The sequence below is a fragment of the Meles meles genome, chromosome 6 (genome assembly GCF_922984935.1).
Source record: "Meles meles chromosome 6, mMelMel3.1 paternal haplotype, whole genome shotgun sequence".
Taxonomy (NCBI): Eukaryota; Metazoa; Chordata; class Mammalia; order Carnivora; family Mustelidae; genus Meles; species Meles meles.
Window position 1 is genome coordinate 112,914,997 of NC_060071.1, and position 20,973 is coordinate 112,935,969.

Genomic DNA, 20,973 nt, shown 5'->3' on the forward strand with positions numbered 1-20,973 from the left:
CCAGGTATATCCTAACACCCCTGATGCTGTCCAGCTCTTTCCTTCAACCTGGGTGCAACCCCCAGAAAAGGTGGGGCGAGAAAATAGAATTGCCCAAGAAAAACCTGAATCAACGGAGTTTACCCTGAACTAACTAAAATCAAGCTCCCCAACACCAGGTGGAATGGGGACAGGGGCCAGAAAGTCAGCTTAGTTAAGGGAAAGCAAACATTTGTTTCTCTTTTACATTCTTGAACATGCACACAGAAATAATCCTCCAGAAAAATCCTGTACCTTAAAAAAGAGAAACAAAACAAAAACCAGTCTTACCTCCAAACCTATCTTCCCCTAAAGCTCTTCCATCCCCTTTCATTCCCTGCACTGCCAAATTTTTGAAGAGAATTATCTGTACCCGGGGCCTCCATTAACTCCTCAACCCCTCCTCATCCCTCACCTGGCCCCAGGCTAATATACCTACTCTCTAACAGGTCCATTATTCAGAAAACACTTATTGAACTTACACTTGGAGTTATCACTTTTCCAACTCTTTCTGACTTAGAAAAGTAGGTGCAATTAATAAAGAGCCCCATGAATGTTCTAGTGAGTTCAAACCTTCAAATGGGTTCAAACCTAACTCATGATCTTCCCCCTCACAGCAACTTAACCTACTGGTTTGTGAACTTCTGATAGGTCCCGAACTCGGGGGCATCTTTAAGTCTTCTTTTCTTTTCCTCATCTGATCCATTTCAGGTCTTTTTTGCTTTGGGGACTTACCACGGAGGGTTGCTGTGAAAGGCCAATGAGCCAGATCTCTGTGCTTGTTAACTACAAGTATGCTTCAGGAGCACTTGTGTTAAACACACAAAGATGAAAAGCAAACAAAAACCTGATGCCCCTGGCTCCCACCGCAGATACGCTGTCAAACCTGATTGGACTGTCAACCTCTTTCATCTGTGTTCTGTGCACTGACCAGAAAGGACTCCTGTGTTGTTCCCTGCTTTTCCCAGCCGGATGGGAGCTGCTTCTGACCCTGTCCTACCTTGTTATCTTCTAGCCCAGGGCCAGGAAGATCCCTCACGGGATCCCTTACGGATGGAGTTGAATGTGAATCCTCAAAAGCATCAAATAGATTATATCTGGAAGGAGTAAATAGATCGCATGTGCTTTAGATCCTATGTTTGAGCTATTTGATTCTTTACAGACAGGATCTGGGGCTCTCAGGTATTCCTGCCACTGATATACCAAGCGTCCATCAGAAATCGGTTTGTGAATTCTAAGAAGATGTATACAGCTGTCCCAGCTTCCTCTCAGAGCCCTCTGAATCATGCATGAATGGCCTGTGAGGCCACAAAACGGTCTGCCTCACTCATTCTGGCTGATCCAGTTATCCAAGCGCCCATTCTTAGCTGGCAGGGCTGTGGTTTGGCCCATGGTCATCTGTCAATCAGTTGCTCATCTAGCCGGTCATATAGTTAATCATTCATTTACTCATGCAGGCCTCCCGTCATACAGTCATCCATCCACCCATCCGACAGATAGCTGCTGAGAGCCTACTATGTGCCAGATGCTATTTTCATATTGGAGACAAAACAGACGGTGACATGAAGGACACAGGACCCCTGGAACCTACCAGGCCGGCGCTGAGCGGGTGTCCCAGCAGTTCTCCTGCAGAAGGACCATTGTCTGGCACCTGACTGGCGTTGCCTCCCACTCTCAACTCCTTTTCAGGCTTTGCTCTTTCCAGCTGGGGTTGAGCACTGACTCTTGGGTTCCAAGCCACAGGCAGGAAGCTTGGGCAGAGATGAGGTGGAAAATGTTAAGGTGGCATGAAAACAAGGATGGAATGGGGAATATAGTGGGAAAGGCGGTCTGGAGAGACAGCCTTCGGAAGAGACCCTGGCGTGGCCAGCAGCCAGTTTCCAGGTTGCTGCTTTCACTGTCTCTGGGGGAGGAGAGGGTTAGGGAGGGAGACCAGATGCTGCGAGGCCAGGAGGGGTGGGTCAGCGGCCCGCCCAAGCCGGGCGGTAGCTGGGCCGCCTCTGTCTGCGGGGCTGGGCTCTCGGGGCGCTCGCAGGGCGGCGGGGTTGGAGGGAGCGGAGGGCGGGGGCGCGGGGTGGCGCGGCGGGGGCGCGCGGCGGGAGGGGCTGTGCGCGGCGCGGCTCCCGAGCACGCGGGGCCTGGCGAGGAGCGCGCGCCCGGCCGGCTCGGCGCCGGGTCCCCCAGCAGCGGGCGGCCGCCCAGCAGCCCCCTCGCCGGACCATGGCGACTGGCAGTAAGTGCGCTCGGGCCGCCGAGGCCCCGGGTGGGAGGCCGCGGGGCTCCAGGGTGGGCAGTACTCCTCTTTCCGACGCCTGCCTTTGTGCCAGGCTCGCGGGAGCGGCGGCCGGGGTCCCCCTGCGCCCCCGAGGCGAGCCCTTGCCCCTCCGCCCATCACCCTCCCGCTGCCTGTTAGGACTTGAGAGGCGCAGGTGGTTCTGGCACCTTGCCCGGGAGGGATGTGGCCAAAGGGCATGCTCCGTCCGATAAGGAGGGGACCCGGCGATGCCGCGGGGCCTGTCATCGAGCCCTTCGGGGAAAGTGCCCCCAGGCCCAGACCCAGCCTTTGGGGGGCCCTGCCACCAAGACGCCGCGAGCTTTTGGCGCTGTGGGTTCAAGGTTCGCCTCGAGTTTGGTGATTTGGTGATTTGCGCGCTTGCCTTCTGAGGATACGGGTGACCTGACCGGTCGGCTGCCCCGTGGCCCCACCTGGGCCATGTCCCTAGCGGGCAGCTGAGGGCTGGCCAGAGACCGCACCTGGTCACCACGGACAGTGAGTGAGGTTAGCGCGTGGACGTAGATTAAAACTACTGAATGGAAGTGTTGGAAGGCGCTGAGCTGGCCTCCTTGGAGCCTCTTGGTACCACTGCTTTCTTGGCTCAGTGCTTTTGCAAATGGAATCACGTCTGTGAAAGCTGGTTAAGTAAGAAGTATTGAAAGCTGGATGCATATTAATAGGGTCCCCAAGGGAGGTCAGAGTAAAACCATTAGTCACACCTGCCCCATACTTAACTTTGTAGGAGGTGCTGTGTCCAAAACCCTTATCACACACCCGGCACATTTTAGGGAACCCTTGAATGAATGAGTGAATGAATGAATGATATATTGATTAGAGAGGAGCTTTGGTAGGCATTTTTGAGGGGTGTGAGGGGACAAAGATGGGAAGATGGAGGTTCACATTTCTGCAATCATTATTTTTCTCTTAGACTACTATCCCAGCCAAGAACACAACTTTGGTATAGTGCAGAGAGTATGGGGTTTTGTAGACAGATCAGTATTTTAAACCTCTGAAATTCACGAGTAGTGGGACCATGTCAGATGTCCTCGGTTTCTTTATCTTTAAAGTCAGGACAAAGCTGACCTATCTTTGCACAGTGATGGGCACAGATTTGGCCCTCAGTAAAGGGTGGTTGCTCACCCTCTTTACCATCATTTTATATATGTGGAGATACAAACATGCTCTCTCTCTTTTTAAATGAAAAAAAAAATATAGATCATGTTTTGATAATAACACAAGCTAATCTGGGCCAAGCATCCCCTTTTCTCTCCTCATTTATAAATGGGTGGTCTGGATAACTTTTTTTTTAATAAGAAAAGAAATTATGGATTCAGGCTTTTGTTAATAAAGCAAGACTCAATAAAGAAGCAGATAATTACATTTGGCCTTACTGTATTTTATGTTATTTCTTATTTTTATTTTTTAAAAGATTTTATTTATTTATTTGACAGAGATCACAAGTAGGCAAAGAGGCAGGCAGAGAGAGAGAGAGGAGGAAGCAGGCTTCCCCAAGCAGAGAGCCCGATGCGGGACTTGATTCCAGGACCCTGGGATCATGACCTGAGCTGAAGGAAGAGGCTTTAACCCACTGAGACACCCAGGCATCCGGCCTTACTGTATTGCTTAAGGAAAACAAAAACAAAGTAGCTTGAAGCACCTATAGGCATTCGTGCATCACGCAAATGCTGTAGGACAATGTTCTGTTATTCATTTTCTATATTTTGGGCAAAGATGATCCACTTGGTATTCTAGAAAAAAACTGGGCATACTTCTGTCCCAATTTATTTAGATAACTGTTTCTTTTATTTCCTTTACATGGTATATTCAACTCTACTAAAGAATCAAACTTAATTCCATTGATTTTGTTTATGGAAAAAATTATAATATTCAACCACACTATCTCAAGAACCGATTTTCAGGCGTAGTCTTAAATCTGTTTATTCTCAGCTGGGATGGAGCTGGAAATCTGAAAAGTTTCCAGAGAGTAGAGGATAATTAGTTTGTCTTTGTTCTTATTTGGAAGTAATGTGAGAGACTTCCTACGTGTTTCTACTATGGAAATGAAGAGAAGGGTAGCATTCTCAGCCAGTGTCTTGAAAAATTCTCCCTAAATCTTGACCATGCTTACAGGTTCAAGTCCCATAGTCCTTTTACAGTCAGCATCAATATGGTCCTGAAACTAGTGCCTGGAGTTCCTCCCAGAGGCAGAGTCCTCAGCCTGGCTACATATTATAATTACCCCAAGAGCTTTTAAAAAATACTCTTGTATCTATCTATCTATCTAATCACCTTTTAATGTAGTAAGTTTCAGACTTAAATGTGTATCCAAATGACCTGGAGGGCTTGTTAAAAGACTGGTGGGCCCCAGCCCAACGCTTCTGATACAGTCCTGTTGAATGGTTGCCTGAGAATTTACATTTCTAACACGTTCTAGGTGACAGTGAAGCTACGGTGCTTCCTGTCCTTTTCTCTACCTCCTCAGGTGAGAGGCAGGTAGGCACATAGAGTGGCTGTCACTTCTTCAGCAGTCCTGTCCTGTCACTGTGCAGCGAATACATGGCCTCATTTAGACATGGCAAAGCTGGGCACAGTGCTGCCTAAGGGCTCTAGCTGACTGCTCTCCCCATTTTTCTCCCCCAGGAAATTTCCCCTTGAGAGAAATATTGGTTCTAAAGCCAGGCAAAATCTGAATGCTCTACTCCAGTCATTTCTGGAAGGAATCCAGAAGGACCTTCTTTATGAATGTGGTATGTAAATGGATATAAAATACAGAGATACTTTAAAAATATTTGCCTGGCAACTTACAACCTTCAGAAAAAGAATGTAACAAATAGAACAAAAATATCCTTCTGTCCAGACAGCATGCTGTCTAGGAGCCCATTCCCGAGGATGAATGGAGCATCTGAGGGCCTCAGCTTGGTTCTCAGTGAGTTATCGTGAAATGGTAGGGAATTTGGGATCTTCAAACTAAATTCCCCTTGGGTTATTTGTGTTTTTATTTGGATAAATCAGGTTATAAGATCTTGAAAAATTGAAAGATTGGGAGGAATTGTAATAGGAATAAAAGGTAAGAGACTAGCAGGGAAAAACTGCTGTTAGCACAAACAGCCCCAGTCTATTGTATAAAGTGGTGGTACTTAGGTATTTGAACTATGTTTTGTGATTGCCTCAGTAACAAGTGTTCCAGATAATTTTGTTTCCAAATCACAGTGAAGTATTTTTCTTTTTCTTCCATTTATGTCATTTGTTTCATTACTAATATTTCTCCTTATGAGTCTTTATTATTGAAGTCGCTGTAGTCTATTTATGAGAATAGTATCTCAGAGACAGCAAGTCATGTTTGGGCAATGTTGGAAATATGTAATTATATTACGCCCCAGAAATCTCAGGCAAGTCTCAAGTGGATTGGTCTTTGTTGCTGTTGTTGACGAACATTTGGCTTCATAAAGGAAACATCTGGTCCCCATTTGGTTGTTCCTCGTTTATTGGCTGATCTTGGTCCATTCCCAAGCTACCCACCCAGGCCACCTCCACCAGTGACCATCTCCCATCCCCTCCTTTCTACTTTTGGTCAGTAACCTCAGTTTCTTTTTCTCCAGCCCACGTGCCCCATCAGCAATTTCCACTCTGTGCTTAGTGTTCAGGATAGAAGGAAGGAGAGCAGAGAAAAGAAAAAAATCAAGCACAGGTGGTTAGCAGGTGAAGGCTGGAACTTCTGCTAGATAGTTACCATTCAGGATTTAGGATGTTTAGGATTTGAATGAAAATTGTTTGACTTTGAGTGAAAACGGACCCATTCTTGGGTAAATTTGTTTCCAATTCTGTAATTATTAAAAAGCTTACAAATAGTGCCAATTAAAAAGTAGAGGCCAACTAAGAGTTGGAAAATTACTACTTGGCAACCATCATAGTAACGATTGATGCAAAAATCATCCATAGATGCTAAGCTATTGTGTGAAAACTTGAAGACCAGAATTTTTACATTCTTGGAGAATTTCCCCACAGATGACTTACATTAATTGCAAAGGGGAACATGGTAATTTTACAGTAGAGAAAACTGGGGGATATACTACCTAGTCCAAGTAATCAAAGTTAATATCACTGGTAATGGAGCAAACTGATATCCTGTGTTTCCAGATATGAAGCACTGGGGAGGACCCAATGCCACTTGTGCCAAAAATGTATAATCTGGTTCTTCTTTTTTTTTTTTTTTTTAAAGATTTTGTTTATTTATTAGCGGTTGTGTGTGTACATGAGCTGGGGGAGAGACAGATGGAGAGGGAGAGGCAGACTTCCCACTGAATGAGACAGCTCGATGTGGGACTTGATCCCAGGACCCCAGGATCATGACTTGAGCTGAAGACAGATACATAACCAACTGAGCCACTGAGGTGCCCCTATAATCTGGTTCTAATCTAGAGGAAATATCAGACAAATGCACATTGAGAGACATTCTACAAAAGTCTATTGCATGAGGAATGGCTGAGACACTGGTCCAGATTGAGGGAGACCAAAGAGACAAGTAAACACAGTGGGTGGTTTTGGATTGTACCCTAAATTGGGGAAAAAAATGCTACAAAGGACAATTTGTGGTAATTGGTGAAATCTGAATACAGATTGTATATTGGATAATGGCCTAGTATCAAAGTTGAATCCCTTAAATATGATATTTTTATTGTAGTGTGGAAAGGAATGCTTCATTCTTAAGGGAAACTGAAGTATTTGCAGGTAAGGGGGCATGATGTCTGCAACCAAATCTCAAAAGGTTTAGGAGAAAAATAAGTACATATGTGTGCATTTATATGTATATATGTGTGTTATACAAGGAAGAAAGATAAAATGTGGCAAAATTTTAACATTTGGAGAATCTAGGCATTCTCTCCACTATTCTTGCAGCTCTTCTGTTAAAACAAAACAAAACAAAACAAAAAACAGGGACACCTGGGTGGCTCAGTTGGTTAAGCAGCTGCCTTCGGCTCAGGTCATGATCCCAGCGTCCTGGGATCGAGTCCCACATGGGGCTGGGCTCCTTGCTCAGCAGGGAGCCTGCTTCTACCTCTGCCTCTGCCTGCCAGTGCTCACTCTCTTTCTCCCTCTCTCTGACAAATAAATAAATAAAATCTTAAAAAAAAAAAAGAAAAAAATAAACACCAGAAACCATTTAAAAAAAAAAACAATAAAAAGCCCAACAACTTATAAATGACAATGGTGGTATGACAATCTGTGGTTCGAGGTATTGTGGTCTATTACCATTGAGTTTACTTTCTGAAAAAAATCACGTTGAAAGACCCCTATTCTGAACTCCTAATTTTGGTTTGAGGTCCTAACATTATCAAAACTGTTCATCACAGAAAACTTCAAATACATAAAAAGGAGAGAGAATAATATAATAAGGTACTCTATGTACTCAGTATTTTTCCAGGCTTATTGCCTCTATCTCCCACTACTTTTTTGGGAGAAGGTATTCTGAAAGCAAATGCAAGATACCATGTTACTTTAACCATTGATGCCTCAACGTTTTTCCCTGCACACTCTTCCCCTCCCATAACGCCCATGCTGCTAGTGCACTTAGGAAAAGTAACAATTCCGCAAGAAGAGATGATAGCATTTGGATATTGTTAGTATGATAGAATAGAAACCAGAGTTCTGAGGACATATCGACTTGACATATGCGGGTTGTGCGCTTGTTTTAAGTTTGAAAAGCTGACTAAGCCTGGTAATTATAAATGGTTTAGAAAAAAGGATCTGAGAAGCTGCTTGTTCTTGTGTTTTCCCAACTCCTCCTCCTGTTTTTAAACCAAGAATTAAAATTCTTGAAGAAAACATAAAGATGGGTTTGGAGACAGTATTTTGATTTTACCTACTTGATGTGACCCTATTGAAACATTCCAAAAGTCAGAATGACTGACTTCATCCTACATGGCTCGAGTTCCATATGGTTTAATTTCAGCATGGCATCTTTGATTTGGTAAGCCCACAGAAGCCTTTTCTTGCTGAGCTGACTTTCTAATGTTTTGTATAGAAATGGGCCAGATCTCTTGGGAGGAATAAGCCTTTTCCTGCATAGGATAGATTTGGATGACATTTGTTCTTTTAGGTCACGGTACCATTAAGTTATTAACTGTTATTTAGCATTGTTGTTTGATGGAAAAATGCCCATTATGCCATTTAACAATGATGATGTATATACTAAAGTGAGGGTAAAACTCTTTGACAACTCTTAATAAATTAAGGAGGTATCTGAAGCATATATTGCAAATAAAATTCTTATACATAGCTTTTATGCTCCCATTACTAGATTATGCACATCTGATCTTAGGCAGTTTAAATTTATGCATAGATACCATCCCTTTATGATAGATTTTCTTATTGAAAATAAGAGTATAATGTTCTTGAGAGTTCTAATTTTAGGAATGTAATGTCACATTTTATAATTTGATTTGCAGTGAAATGAAGATTAAGACACATAAAATGATTTTATCCACCCTATGTGAAAATTGCCCTGGCTTGCATACTAGTATATTTATATACTGCTTTAATCTATTACAATCTATTTAGTCAAAATTAGATTTTCCATTGACTTAGCTCAATAGACAATTGAAAAGTTGATGAACTCAGTGTGATGGTGGAAGAAAGTACAGGCTTAGTTTCATAAGTGCTCAAGCTCTGAATTCTGGACCTAACACTCACTGTCTGGGCAACCGCGGGTCAATTGTTTAACTTCCCAGGGCTTTGTTTTATTCCACTCCGAGAAGCTGTAGAAACTAAATGAGATGGTGCATATGGTAGCCATCAAATAAATGTCTCCTCACCCTCTACAAGATCCATTCCATAGTGTGTGCCTCATGTTACAGGAATAATCTGTTCTTTAGAAATGGGAGTCCCAGTCTTTGATTCCTTTTTTCCTTGTAAAGAATATAAAATGAAGATTAAATTATCTGTTTAGAAATGTAAGACTCTACAGAAGTGAATCCAGGAGAAATCACCCCAAGGTAGAGAACTCAGATTTAAAGTAGAAGTATTAAAGCATGGCGTTTCTTTCCCAAGGGTTATTGTTTTCCCCAAGCATGCTTGCAGCGTGTGTCAGGAGCATGTAGGCTTGTGGCAAATGGGCACCCATACAGTTTTTAATAATGTAGGGCGATTTCAGTGATGGGGTCTGAGAGGTGCGACGACAGCTGTCTCTTTTATGGAAGATGCAAGAGGCCTTGGGATCCTCTCTGCTGATTTGTTCTTGGTGATCTCTTTGGGCTTTGTAGTCTTGTTCCTCACTTGGGCATGACCGATGGGTGGTTGTGGGACTGGATGGGTTTTGTTTCAGGGTGCCTCCCCAGAGTTTGCTACCCTCCTGGCTCTGAAGTCTTATAAATCCTTTCCAGTGATATCAATAAGCCCGAGGAAATTTCTGGCTGTCCCATTATTGAGCTTTAAAAAGGCATAATCTATTGCTTCTTGGCCTTTTGGCTAAGATCAAGTGTAAAAAGGCTGTAATCTTCTAGTAATGTCCATAATGACCTCATCTGCCTGATGTCCCTGCTGGTCCTGACCTTGGCCATCCTGTTCTGAGAGTAGCCTTTCTCTGTCTCATACTCCCACTGCCCGTCTTGATGTTCCCCGTTTCTCTTGCATTTCAGCCCATGCTCTAACTCTGCTTACCTGCCAATCTCTTTTTCCCTTCCCTTCCATTATTCCTTTGAACTTTGGCTGAACCACACTGGCTCTGTCGGCCTCAAGTTTGTAGAGTCCCTAGCAGCTAGGCTGCCTTCAAACAGCCCTGCCTTGCTTCTCCATAGTCAGAAAGTAGAGGATTGCCCTTTATGCCTCAGACTCTACCATCCTGTCCTTAGGCTTTTTAGAGGCACATTATAATGTCCTTCTTGACTGGCCACTAGCATAGAATCAATTGTTAGATTTTAGTGGTGATAATTTCAATTATAATTATAGTTATCATTATTTTTCTTTGTGCTCCCTCTGTATTTGTTATCTATTGGTGCGTAGCAAGTTTCCACAAGTTTAGTGCCTTAAAACAGCACATCCATCTCCCAGCTCTGGGAGGAGGGGTCTGGGCAGGACTTCTGGGAATTGGGAGTCTGCAAGGCTGCAATGAGGCTGGCAGCCAGGGCTAAGTCCTCCTCAGAAGCCTTGAGGCTCAACTGGGGAAGGATCTACTTCCAGGCTTATACTGGCCTATTATCAGCACATCCCATGTTGCCAGGATTCAGACCCTTGTGGTCTCGTGGACTGAGGATCTCCATTTCTTATTGGCTGGAGGTCATTCTCTGGTCTTTAACACGTGAACCTCCTCACTATGTCCCCTTACTTCATCCCGGCCAGCAAGGGACAGAATTTCCTAGCGAGATAGGTATTAAAATCTTAATTGATAGAATCATAGAAATGACCTCTCGTTACCGTTGACGTATTTTCCTGATTAGAAGCAAGTTATAGATTTCTGCCTGAACTCAAAGAGAAGGCATCACACAAGGGTATGAGTATCAGAAGGTGGGGACAGTTGGAGACCATCTTAGAGTCTGTTTTCCATACTCCCCCACGAAACTTTTAGCATCTACTTCAGTTAGCTTTTTGTTTGGAGCATCCCATTCCTCTTTAAAACTTTAGATAACACGGGGGCAGTAAAGCCTGGAATGGTAATCGCCTTGCTCAGAAAAGAAATTGTTCTCCTCCCGCCTACCAGAGAACTGTTGTGCTGTAGGAAGGATGGTAGGGAAGGGCAGTCTTTGGTCTTGGAGCTGTTATTGGGGAAGTCATGTCTGAATGAGAGGCTGCTGAGGGAGCTTCAGATAAGCAGCAGATGATATGCTTCGTGAACTACTTTTATGAAAGCCATTAAAAATTTTTAAAAATTGAAACACTCAAAAGGTCTCATTTTTGGAAAAGTTTAAAAATCAAGTGAGTCAGGACAAAGCTGTGAAATTAAGCTTGGTGAAAATCAGTGAAGGAGGGCATGTGATGTGATGAGTCCTGTGTGGTGATATATGCAACTAAGGGATCATTGAATCTTCCATCAAAAACTAATGATGTACTGTATGTTGGCTAATTGTGTTTTAAAAAAAAATGCCAGTGAAGGTCCCAAAAGGAGAAAAGTAAGGGGAATGAGAACTCTATCAAAGAGAAGCTATTTTCTCACGGGGGCAAATGGATTTTATTCAGGTGCCTTGTCAGTGTGTGAAGCATCATAAAGGGATAAGGGATTATTTAAGGTTTTAAGCCTCTATTTGTGTTATGTTCTTGTAAATGATCTTCTCCATTTCAAACTTGTTTTTGACTTACTGAGAGGATGACAGATACCTGGAAACTGAAGAATTCCTGACTACTGACAATATTGTTCTGTGACAACAAACTGCAGGCTGAATTCTTGCTCTAAAATGGACTCAGAGTTTAGGATATGAAACTCCTCTGAGAAGTTTTTTTTCCCCCAGTGGTAAATATTGATTTTTATTGCATGTTCTTTTCTTGAAACTCTGAACATCTTGATTTTCTTGATTTTTACTTATCACCCAAAAGCTATTCTCCAGTAAGAGAGATATAATCACAGTCATTAGCTACTTGTAATTAAGGTAAGACTATCCTAGTTTTAATAAATTGAGTAGGATCCTAGAGACAAGCATTTGATTTACATTTTTATCTGATAAAACCAGCCTATATAAAATGAATGGAAGGGAAGGGAGGAGTCTGGTCTTATTTTCTTAAAAGAGATTCTGTACCCCCATTGTGCCCCAAATCACGTGCTGTTTTCTCTTTGAAGTCTTTATAAACTTTCCAACAGATGCAGCTATCCAACAGATTCTCAGCACAACCCATTGCTCACTTTATCTATACCCCCCCCTTTTTTTTTCTTTTTTTGGCTTCTCTCTAGTCTATGTGTTCTATGAGAGAAAGATCTACTCTTAGGTTTATTTCCTCAATTTTGTCATTCTATTGAATAAGCATGGTGTCTTGCATAGCTACTCACATGGTTGTCAAATTCGGTCTGTTTCTTTACTGAGAGACTTTTCTTTTCCTTGGATTCCCCTCTTTACTCTAGCCGTTCTCAAAGTGTAGACCTAGCAACCCTGGGAGGTGGAGGTCCCTAAGACTTTAGAGGGTCAGTGAGGTCAAAACTATTCATAGTAATACCAATATTTTGTCTTTCCATTTTCCTTTTCTTGACTGTTCATCAGAATTGGCAGAGGGTACATGAGGAGTGATGACATCCTCACCCTGGGGCTTCTAGAATGTTGGGCCTGTGTATTCTGTTTCTCACTTTAGTTCAGTTCTCACCACTTTCCTGTTTGAGATTGGTTGTGTGCATGGACCATTTAGGAGTATGCTCAGAACTTCACAGGTGTATATGTTTTCTTTATCCGGTTCCCTCTTTTCTGTCGTCTTCACCACCACCCCTCACCCCCCAGCTGAGATGAGGCAGGGTAACGCAGCCTTGGTGTCCTTCACTTGGTGCAGCATGGCGGATGACAGTGCTTCCCTTCATAGCCTGTGGCCTCTGTGGTCACTGTGCCAGTGAAGAAAGGGCGGGCCATTGCTTTTTTCCTGCTGTTGTCTTAGTGCACAGCAGGGATGGTCGTCAAGGCTCCAGCGTGCCCTGTCTGCAGCAAGTGCTGTGGGGACTAGGCACGCTCCTGCTTTGGAAGTGTAGTGCAGGGATGGACAGCAGGGCTCCTCTCCTAGGTCTCCACAGTGCCTGGTGGGGAGGCACAGGGATGTGGCTCTTTCATACTGTCTGCTTGGGTTGGGCTAAGTGGATTAAAAGAGGTTCTGTCCTTTCAGGCTGTCCTTTTCCAAGTCCTCTGGCTGGAGAGAAGAGATCTCAGTTGGGGCTGATTTGCCCTACAGGTGACATCCGACAGTGTCTGAAGACATTTTTTTGCTGTCACAAGTGGGAAGTTATTATTGGCATCCAGTGGGTAGAGATTAGAGATGCTGCTAAATATGCTACAGTACACAGAATAGCCTGACCCCTGCCCTGAACAAAAAAGAATGATCTAGTCTGAAATATCAATAATGCAAAGGTTGAGAACCCCTGAGCTATAGAGAGTGGACTTATCTTGGAGCTTTTCTCCTTCTTCTTCTCTTTCTTCTTCTCTTCCTCCTCCTCCTCCTCTTCCTCCTTCTTTTTTTTTTTTTACATTTATTTCATCTTGTCCAAAAATGGAGTTCCCCTTGACATTTTAATACATGATTTTTCAGACTGTCGGCATCTATCATTAATGAGAAATGTAACTTATAATTTAGTTTTTAGTTATATTATCTTCCCCCTTTGGTTGATTTTGAGAGTTCTTTTATTTTCAATTTCATTATATGAATACATGTATATTTTTTTGCAAAGAATTTTTTAGATCCACAACAAAATTGAGAGGAAGAAGGACTTCCTATATACTCTCTGTCCCCACGTATACATGGTCTCCTTATTAACATTATTTAAGAGAATGGTGCATTATTTTATTTATTTACCAAGGATGAACCTACACTGATACATCATAATCTTCCAAAGTCCACAGTTTGCATTAGAGCTCGCTCTTGGTGCTATACATTCTGTGTGTTTGGACAAATTTATAATGACATGCACCTGCTGTTTTTTCATACAGAGCATTTTAACTCCCCAAATTCCCTGTGCTCTGCCTGTTCATCCCCGCCAACCTCACCCCAGCAACCACTCATCTTTTTTACGGTTTTGCCTTTTCCAGAATGTCAGAGAGTTGGAATCATACAGTAGGTAGCCTTTTAGGACTGACTTCTTTTACTTAGAGATACGTATTAAGTTTCCTGCATGTCTTCTCATGGCTTGATAGCTCATTTCTTTTTAGTGCTGGATAATATTCCACTGTTTGGATGTAACACAGCTGATTTATCTATTCACCTACTGAAGTACAAGTTGATTGCTTCCAAGATTTGGCAGTTATGACTATAGCTGCTGTAAACATTTTTGTGTGGACATGAGTTTTCTACTTACCTGAATAAATATCAAGAAGCACAATGGCTGGATTGTATGGTAAGAGTGGGTTTAGTTTTGTGAGAAACCACAACACTGTCTTCCAGGGTGGTTGTACCATTTTACATTCCCACCAGCAATGAAGGAGAGTTCCTCTTGCTCTACATCTTTGCCCATATTTGATATTGTCAGTATTCCAGATTTTTGTCATTCTAATATGTGTATTGTGGTATTATATTGTTTTAATTTGCATTTCTGTAATGAGATATGATATGGAGTATCTTTTCATATGCTTATTTGCTCTCTGAATGTCTTATTTGATGGGGTGTCTATTAAGGTCTTTGGTCCTTTTTTTTTTAAGATTTTATTTATTTATTTGACAGACAGAGATTACAAGTAGGCAGAGAGGCAGGCAGAGAGTGAGAGGGAAGCGGGCTCCCCGCTGAGCAGAGAGTGTGATGCAGGACTCGATCTCAGGACCCTAGGATCATGACCTGAGCCTAAGGCAGAGGCTTTAAACCACTGAGCCACCCAGGGGCCCCTCTTTGGTCTTTTTTTTAAAATTGAGTTTATTTTCTTATTGTTGAGTTTAAGAGTTCTTTGTGTACTTTGGATAACAGTCCTTTATCTTTATAAATGTATTTACTGCAAATATTTTTTCCTAGTCTTTCTCTTGTCTTCTAATTCTCTTGACATTGTCTTTCACAGAGCAGACATTTTTAATTTTAATCAAGTCTAGATTATCAATTGTATCATGACTCCTGTCTTTGGTGTTGTATCTAAAAAGGCAGCATCATGCCCAAGGTCATGTATATTTTCCCCTCGCTGTCTTCTAGGCGGTTCAGTGTTTTGCATTTTACATTTCGGTCTATGACTCATTTTGAGTTAATTTTTGTGAAGGATATAAGGTCTGTTTCTAGATTTTTTTGTTTGTTTGTTTGTTTGCGGACGCCCAGTTGTTCAGCACCATTTGTTGAAGAGACTCTCTTGGCTCCATTGTATTTCTTTTGCTCCTTTGTCAGGTATCCGCTGATTCTATTTATGGGAGTCTGTATCTGAGCTCTTTAATCTGTTGGGTTGATCTATTTATCTCTTCCCTGATACCACACGGTCAGATTACCACAGCTTGTGCTGAGTCTCAAAGCCTCCAATTTTGTTCTTCTTCAATATTGTGTTCGCTATTCTGGGACGTTTGCCTCTCCGTATAAACTTTAGACTCAGTTTGTTAACATCCATTACATAACTTGCTGGAATTTTTGTTGAAATTGCATTGAATCTACAGATCAAGCTGGGAAGACCTAACATCCTGACAGTATTGAATCTTATCAATGAACGTGGAGTATGTCTGTGTTTGTTCAGTTCTTTGATTTAGTTCATCAGAATTTTGTAGCTTTTCTCACATAGACTTTGTACATATTTTGTTAGGTTTATACCTAATTTTAAATTTTTGTGTGTGTAATTTGTTTTTGTTCAAGATATTTTAATCTTAATTCTCATCTCTGATTCTGGAAAGTTCTTTGTTATCATCTCCGAGTATTAGCTCTTCCCCTATCCCTCACTTCTTTCCTTTTTAGACCTTCTCAGACTGACATACAGTGAAGCTTCTGGTGTTTCTTATCTGCCAGCGACCCATCCAGGCATGTTCACGTTCTTTCTTGCTCTTTCTCTCTCTCTCTCCCTTCTCTTCTTACAGAATTTCTTTAGATTCATTCTCTACCTCAGCAGTTTTCTTTTAAGTGAGGTCTACTCTGCTATTTAACCTACCAAACGTTTTTCACTCCAGGGATGGTACTTTTCATTAATATTTCGTAACTTCAAAAAATCCTTTTCCCATAGTATCTATTGCTTCAATATGTTTTCTAAATTATTGTAAAACATTATTTTCTAGACCTTTAAATTCATCTACAGTTGCCACTTCTTGAAGTGTCAACTTTGGTGTCTGCTGATTAACCTTGCTGGTGATTTATTCCTTCATGTGGTCTTTGATATTTAATTTTGCTAGCTCATCTTTAGTGAGCATTTCCCAGAGATTTTTATGTGTTTACTGGACCCCTAGGGATTTTCACTTTTTGGATTAACTATTCATTTGGAGTTCTTAAACTGTGAATGTAGAAAAATAAAATTTAGACACTTCACCTTGTGTAAGCTTAGAATTTCTATTTCTCACAGGTGATTTCTTCTTCTTTTTTTAAATCCAAGACCCAGGGCACCAGCAAACATCTTTGCTCTTTGACTGGGCTAGTAAGCAGGCTTTGTATGGTCTTAAGTTTCATTGGCAAGAGTGTTCTGTAATGTGTTGGGCTTCACTCTGGCAGGGAGGTGTGGATGGAGGTCCAGTACCTGTTCTTCTTCTTTGTATAGACCCATCGCCCCTAAATCTGAGATGAAAGCCCCATGCAGGGGTGCCTGAGTGGCTTAGTTGGTAAGTCTCTGCCCTGGCCTCCTCATTCTGCGTTGGAGCCCCTGCTCAGCAGGCAGTCTACTTCTCCTGCCCCGCCCCCCATCCCTGCTTGTGCTCTCTCTCAAATAAATAAAATCTTGAAAAAGAAAAAAGTAAAGCCCAGTGGATTGCTGAGGCTCTGGCTCTGATATTCTTTGGTTTTTGGAATCTGGGAAATATTTGTCTTTTGGGGCTCACCTATGTAATTACACGTATTTTTTTGGTTATTTTTTTTCTGGAATTTTATGTGCCTGTGGCGGGAAGGGTGCATCCATATCAGCTCTGTATGTACTATGGTCAGAGTCCTGAATTCACATTTGAGGTAGATCACTCATCCATACATCCAGTTGTATTGGCATGTGAATACTTCTTGATCCTCTGTTTTTTTCTTTTGAAATTGTTTGTTAAACTCATTGCTATATTGCAGTTAACTATTATTTGAAAAAGCAGTATGGTATGACTATGATGGCACATATCCAAGCTTCTCCATAAAATCAGGCAGGTGTTTGATGATGTCTTTCTGTTTTCAAAGCACTTGTTTTAATTTCTTTAAGGCCTTAAAGAAACCTACCTTCTATAAATCCTGATTTTTATCCCCATTGAGTATATGAAGATATTGAGATTAAGTTGTTACATTCTTTGCTATGACAAAAGATTTTCAGCGAAAGAGGCAGTGCGGTTAATTCCTTCACGGATTAATTAAAATCCGTTAATAGGGGCGCCTGGGTGGGTCAGTCATTAGGCACCTGCCTTCGGCTCAGGTCATGATCCCAGGGTCCTGGGATGGAGTCCCACATCGGTTTCCCTGCTCAGTGGTGAGTCTGTTTCTCCCCCTGTTTCTGCCTCTCCCCCTACTCATGCGCTTGCTCTTTCTCTCTCTCAAATAAATAGATAAAATCTTTTAAAAAAATCAGTTTATAGACTGGCATTTTCCAAAAGACTGTCTAGTACAGTGATATGCACTACATGGACCCACTCTTTTGCTTCATAGTACATTGTGAACGTTTTCGCATGGAAGATGATTATTTTATGATTTAACAATTGTCTTTTAATGGACATTGACTCCCAGCCATGCAATTGCTGAATCAAAGGATGTGCTCATTTGATAATCTGGTGTTGCCCAGTTTTCCTCTAGAAAGACCACGTGGACTTGTGCTTTCACCAGCACTGCTCCAATAACATCTAGCAAAACTTTTCTACAAAAATAAATTTCAAACTGTAGATAATCTAACAAAGGTTTTCTCAACCTGGCTCCCAGACATGTGTGCTCTCTCTCCCAATTTATGGGAGAGAGACGTGCCCCAGGTTCGTGAGACCTACTTTTCTGGGTCTAGAACAGTGTTTTGCAAAGTGTGGTCACCTGGTCAGAACATTAGCAGCCCCTGGAACGTGTTAGTAATGTTTGGTGGGATTCCCCTCCAGACCTCCTGAGTGGGGTGTGTGTGTGTGTGTGTGTGTGTGTGTGTGTGTACCTTAGCAATCGCCTTAATCACTTCCAGGTGGTTCTGATGAAGGCCAAGTTGGAGAACCACGGGGTTTGAAGCCACATGTCCTTGTATAACTCAAGAGGTCAGCTCCAATTCTTCACTCCCACGTCCTTCTTCATTCAGGTCAAAGAAATCGAATTCCTCGGACTTGATTTATTATAGTCTCTTCCAGCTTTTCATTCCTGCTTCTCTGTGTCTCTTGGTAGCACAGTTTGACTGCTGATGGCTGCTCTCATGTCTTCATTGCACTGACCCAGATGCAGAGCTGAATCGATTTTTCTTAACTCAGACACATATGATCCATTCATGTGAAAGATATTTGAATGCGTGGGAACTGCAGGATGATGGTTTGGGACAATGGAAGACGTTCATGTCCCAGGAAAACAGACAGCTTAAAATGGAGCATGAGATGTGCCCGATCTAAAATCCTTGGCCATTCCTCATTCATCCTCTCATTTTTCTCTCATGTTTCTCTCCTCCTTCTGCTGTGGTGGTTGTTTGTAATAGAGTGAGCAAGTGAGAAATTCCACTTGTTTCCTTGTCTTCTGTAATAACCAGCATTTTTATTGCAGGCAATAGAACCTCTTCACCTATTTTAAGAAAAAAAGGGATTTAACTATAGAGTATGTGGCAGCTTCCAGAATTATGTGAGGGTGCCAGGGGAATAAGCTTTCTTTTGGCATTCAGTCACAGATAACATATCCTCATTTTTTAAAATGTCTGTCCTCATTTCTTTCATTAGGATTTTCTAAATTTCTTTGAACATTTTTTTTTTGTAGTCACAAATCAATATCCAATTGAGCGTTTATCATCTCCTGTGAATTCATGGCAATTTTGGGGTTGCTGTCCATTGATTTTCCATTCTTCCCTGCAGAAGGTGCACTAACCCGTGCTGATAGGAGAGCAGTGGTTTGAAAGCACGGGTCACAGGCAGCTGAAAGGCTACACTCCTACCACGGAGGCAGTCGAGCCTTTCTTTGATGAAATGTGTGAGTGACATTGAGCTTTTCTTTCTTTTTGGAGGCTCTATCAAGGCCCTCGGTTTGAGGGGGTTTCAGATTAGAGCCCTGTTCGGGGGTCACTTTTTGCTAGCAAGCAGGGCCAGACCTTATGACAGGTCTCGATCCTCTGCTGAACGCAGCAGGCTGATCCTTAAGACACGGGCTCAACATTTGTAAGTCTCGCGGAGGGCCTGCCTCTTTAAAACGGGGATATTAATAATATGAGGGTAAATCTCTCAGCAGGAAAGTTCTCTAGGAACAGGATTTCAACTTGTATTAACAGTCTCTTAAATTTTCCCACATCCTAGGTTCCAAACTGTTCCTGGCGACAGTACACTTCTGGTGATGACGAGGTCACTCTGCCACCTTGTGGCCATGCTTGAGAACTGTACTTCCCCAGTGACTACTTTTTTCTCTTACATCCTTGTACGTTGCAAATCTGGCATTGGTCACCCTGAATAGTTTCTGCCTTTGCCTTTGAGAACCATTATGATTTGAAGAGACATGTCACTTCTTCCATTTGGCACATGCCAAAAAAGACTTCCTAACAGTTTAAAAAAGATATATATATATCTTTTTTTTAATCTATATTTTTAAGAAATAAAAATTTCTGGCATATATATATATATATATATATATATATATATATATATATATTTCCTGTGTAAGAGCATCTTGGCATATTTGGTAATGTGTGTTCAAAGTCAGAATGGGCAAATGTTATGTCCCAAATCTGTTTCAAGGATGTTCTGGGGGCTCTTGTAATTTTCCTGGAGATATGAGTGAATGTTGTATAGTAGGTGTTAGTTTTAGATTATGATATTATCATTGTTTTAGGTCACAGTCCTTTATTTCTCTAAATTACATTGAATTAGTTGTTCAGATGGAGAGAAAATTCAATCTCAGTTATTACTAAGATAACTTTGCCCACTCCCTGGGCTCGTATAAGAATCCCAGGCTAATGCAATGCACAGATTTGGCATGGGGCCCAATCTGCTGTCCATCGTCGGTTCCATCATGATGTTCCACAGTCTGAGATGCTGCAGCTGAAGACCAGAACATCATGGAGGCCAAGTCAGGTGACTGTCCCAGCTGCTGACACCACTTGCCACTCTGGTGAGTCGTGTCCTTTCCTTGTAGGCTTTCTGGAGTGGTCCCTCCCATCACCCATGCAGGCACGCTGGGTTTCTGACGGAGTACAGTCCCGTAAACTCAGTCCTTCCTTGGCCTTCAAGAATATCCATTTCTAGTCCCGTCTGACATTGGCTTTCCTCCACAAACTACTGTCCGAATGGAAACTTTCATGGATAACTTGCAACTTCCATTCATGACCCTGTGATACACAAAACCAGTAAAAATCTCAGGGGACTCTGGCCTGGGAGTCCAGAACTCCACACACACAGTGGCTTACCTTCCTGGGAGGAAGAAGGAAAAATGCTGATAGCCGATGCAGGAAGAAAGCATGAACTGACATCTCAGTAAATCACACTGCTCTGTTGTGTTCGCTGAGGCCAATGTAGGACAAAAGCATCTCTTTATTGGGTCAGCCCTAACCACTGAAAGGTGTTAGTTTATTGAATTTTGACCATAGGCTGAGCACTGTGCTGGGTTCTAGCCACATGAAGACCTCATGGTCCGTCCCAAGGAGCTGATGCAGATGGGCCCTAGTGGCAGGAGGCGTACACCCAGAGATGTGCAGACATGTCGAAGGAAGTGAGAGTTTCACTGGCAGAGCAGGAAAAGCTACCTACGGGAGGTGACATTTGAATGGGGAATTGAGATTGCAGAGGTGCTCACAGATGGAAAAA

At 42.4% G+C, this 20,973-nt stretch overlaps 1 protein-coding gene across 1 annotated transcript in view; it reads left to right on the forward strand.

The window, feature by feature from the left end:
• The first annotated feature begins 2,141 nt into the window (after positions 1-2,141).
• Positions 2,142-20,973, forward strand: part of SYT16 (synaptotagmin 16) — a 258,100-nt gene continuing 239,268 nt past the window's right edge. The window contains exon 1 of the mRNA XM_046007086.1: positions 2,142-2,251. Coding sequence (XP_045863042.1) covers positions 2,239-2,251 — 13 coding nt within the window. The 5' untranslated portion in view covers positions 2,142-2,238. The remainder of the gene's footprint in view (positions 2,252-20,973) is intronic.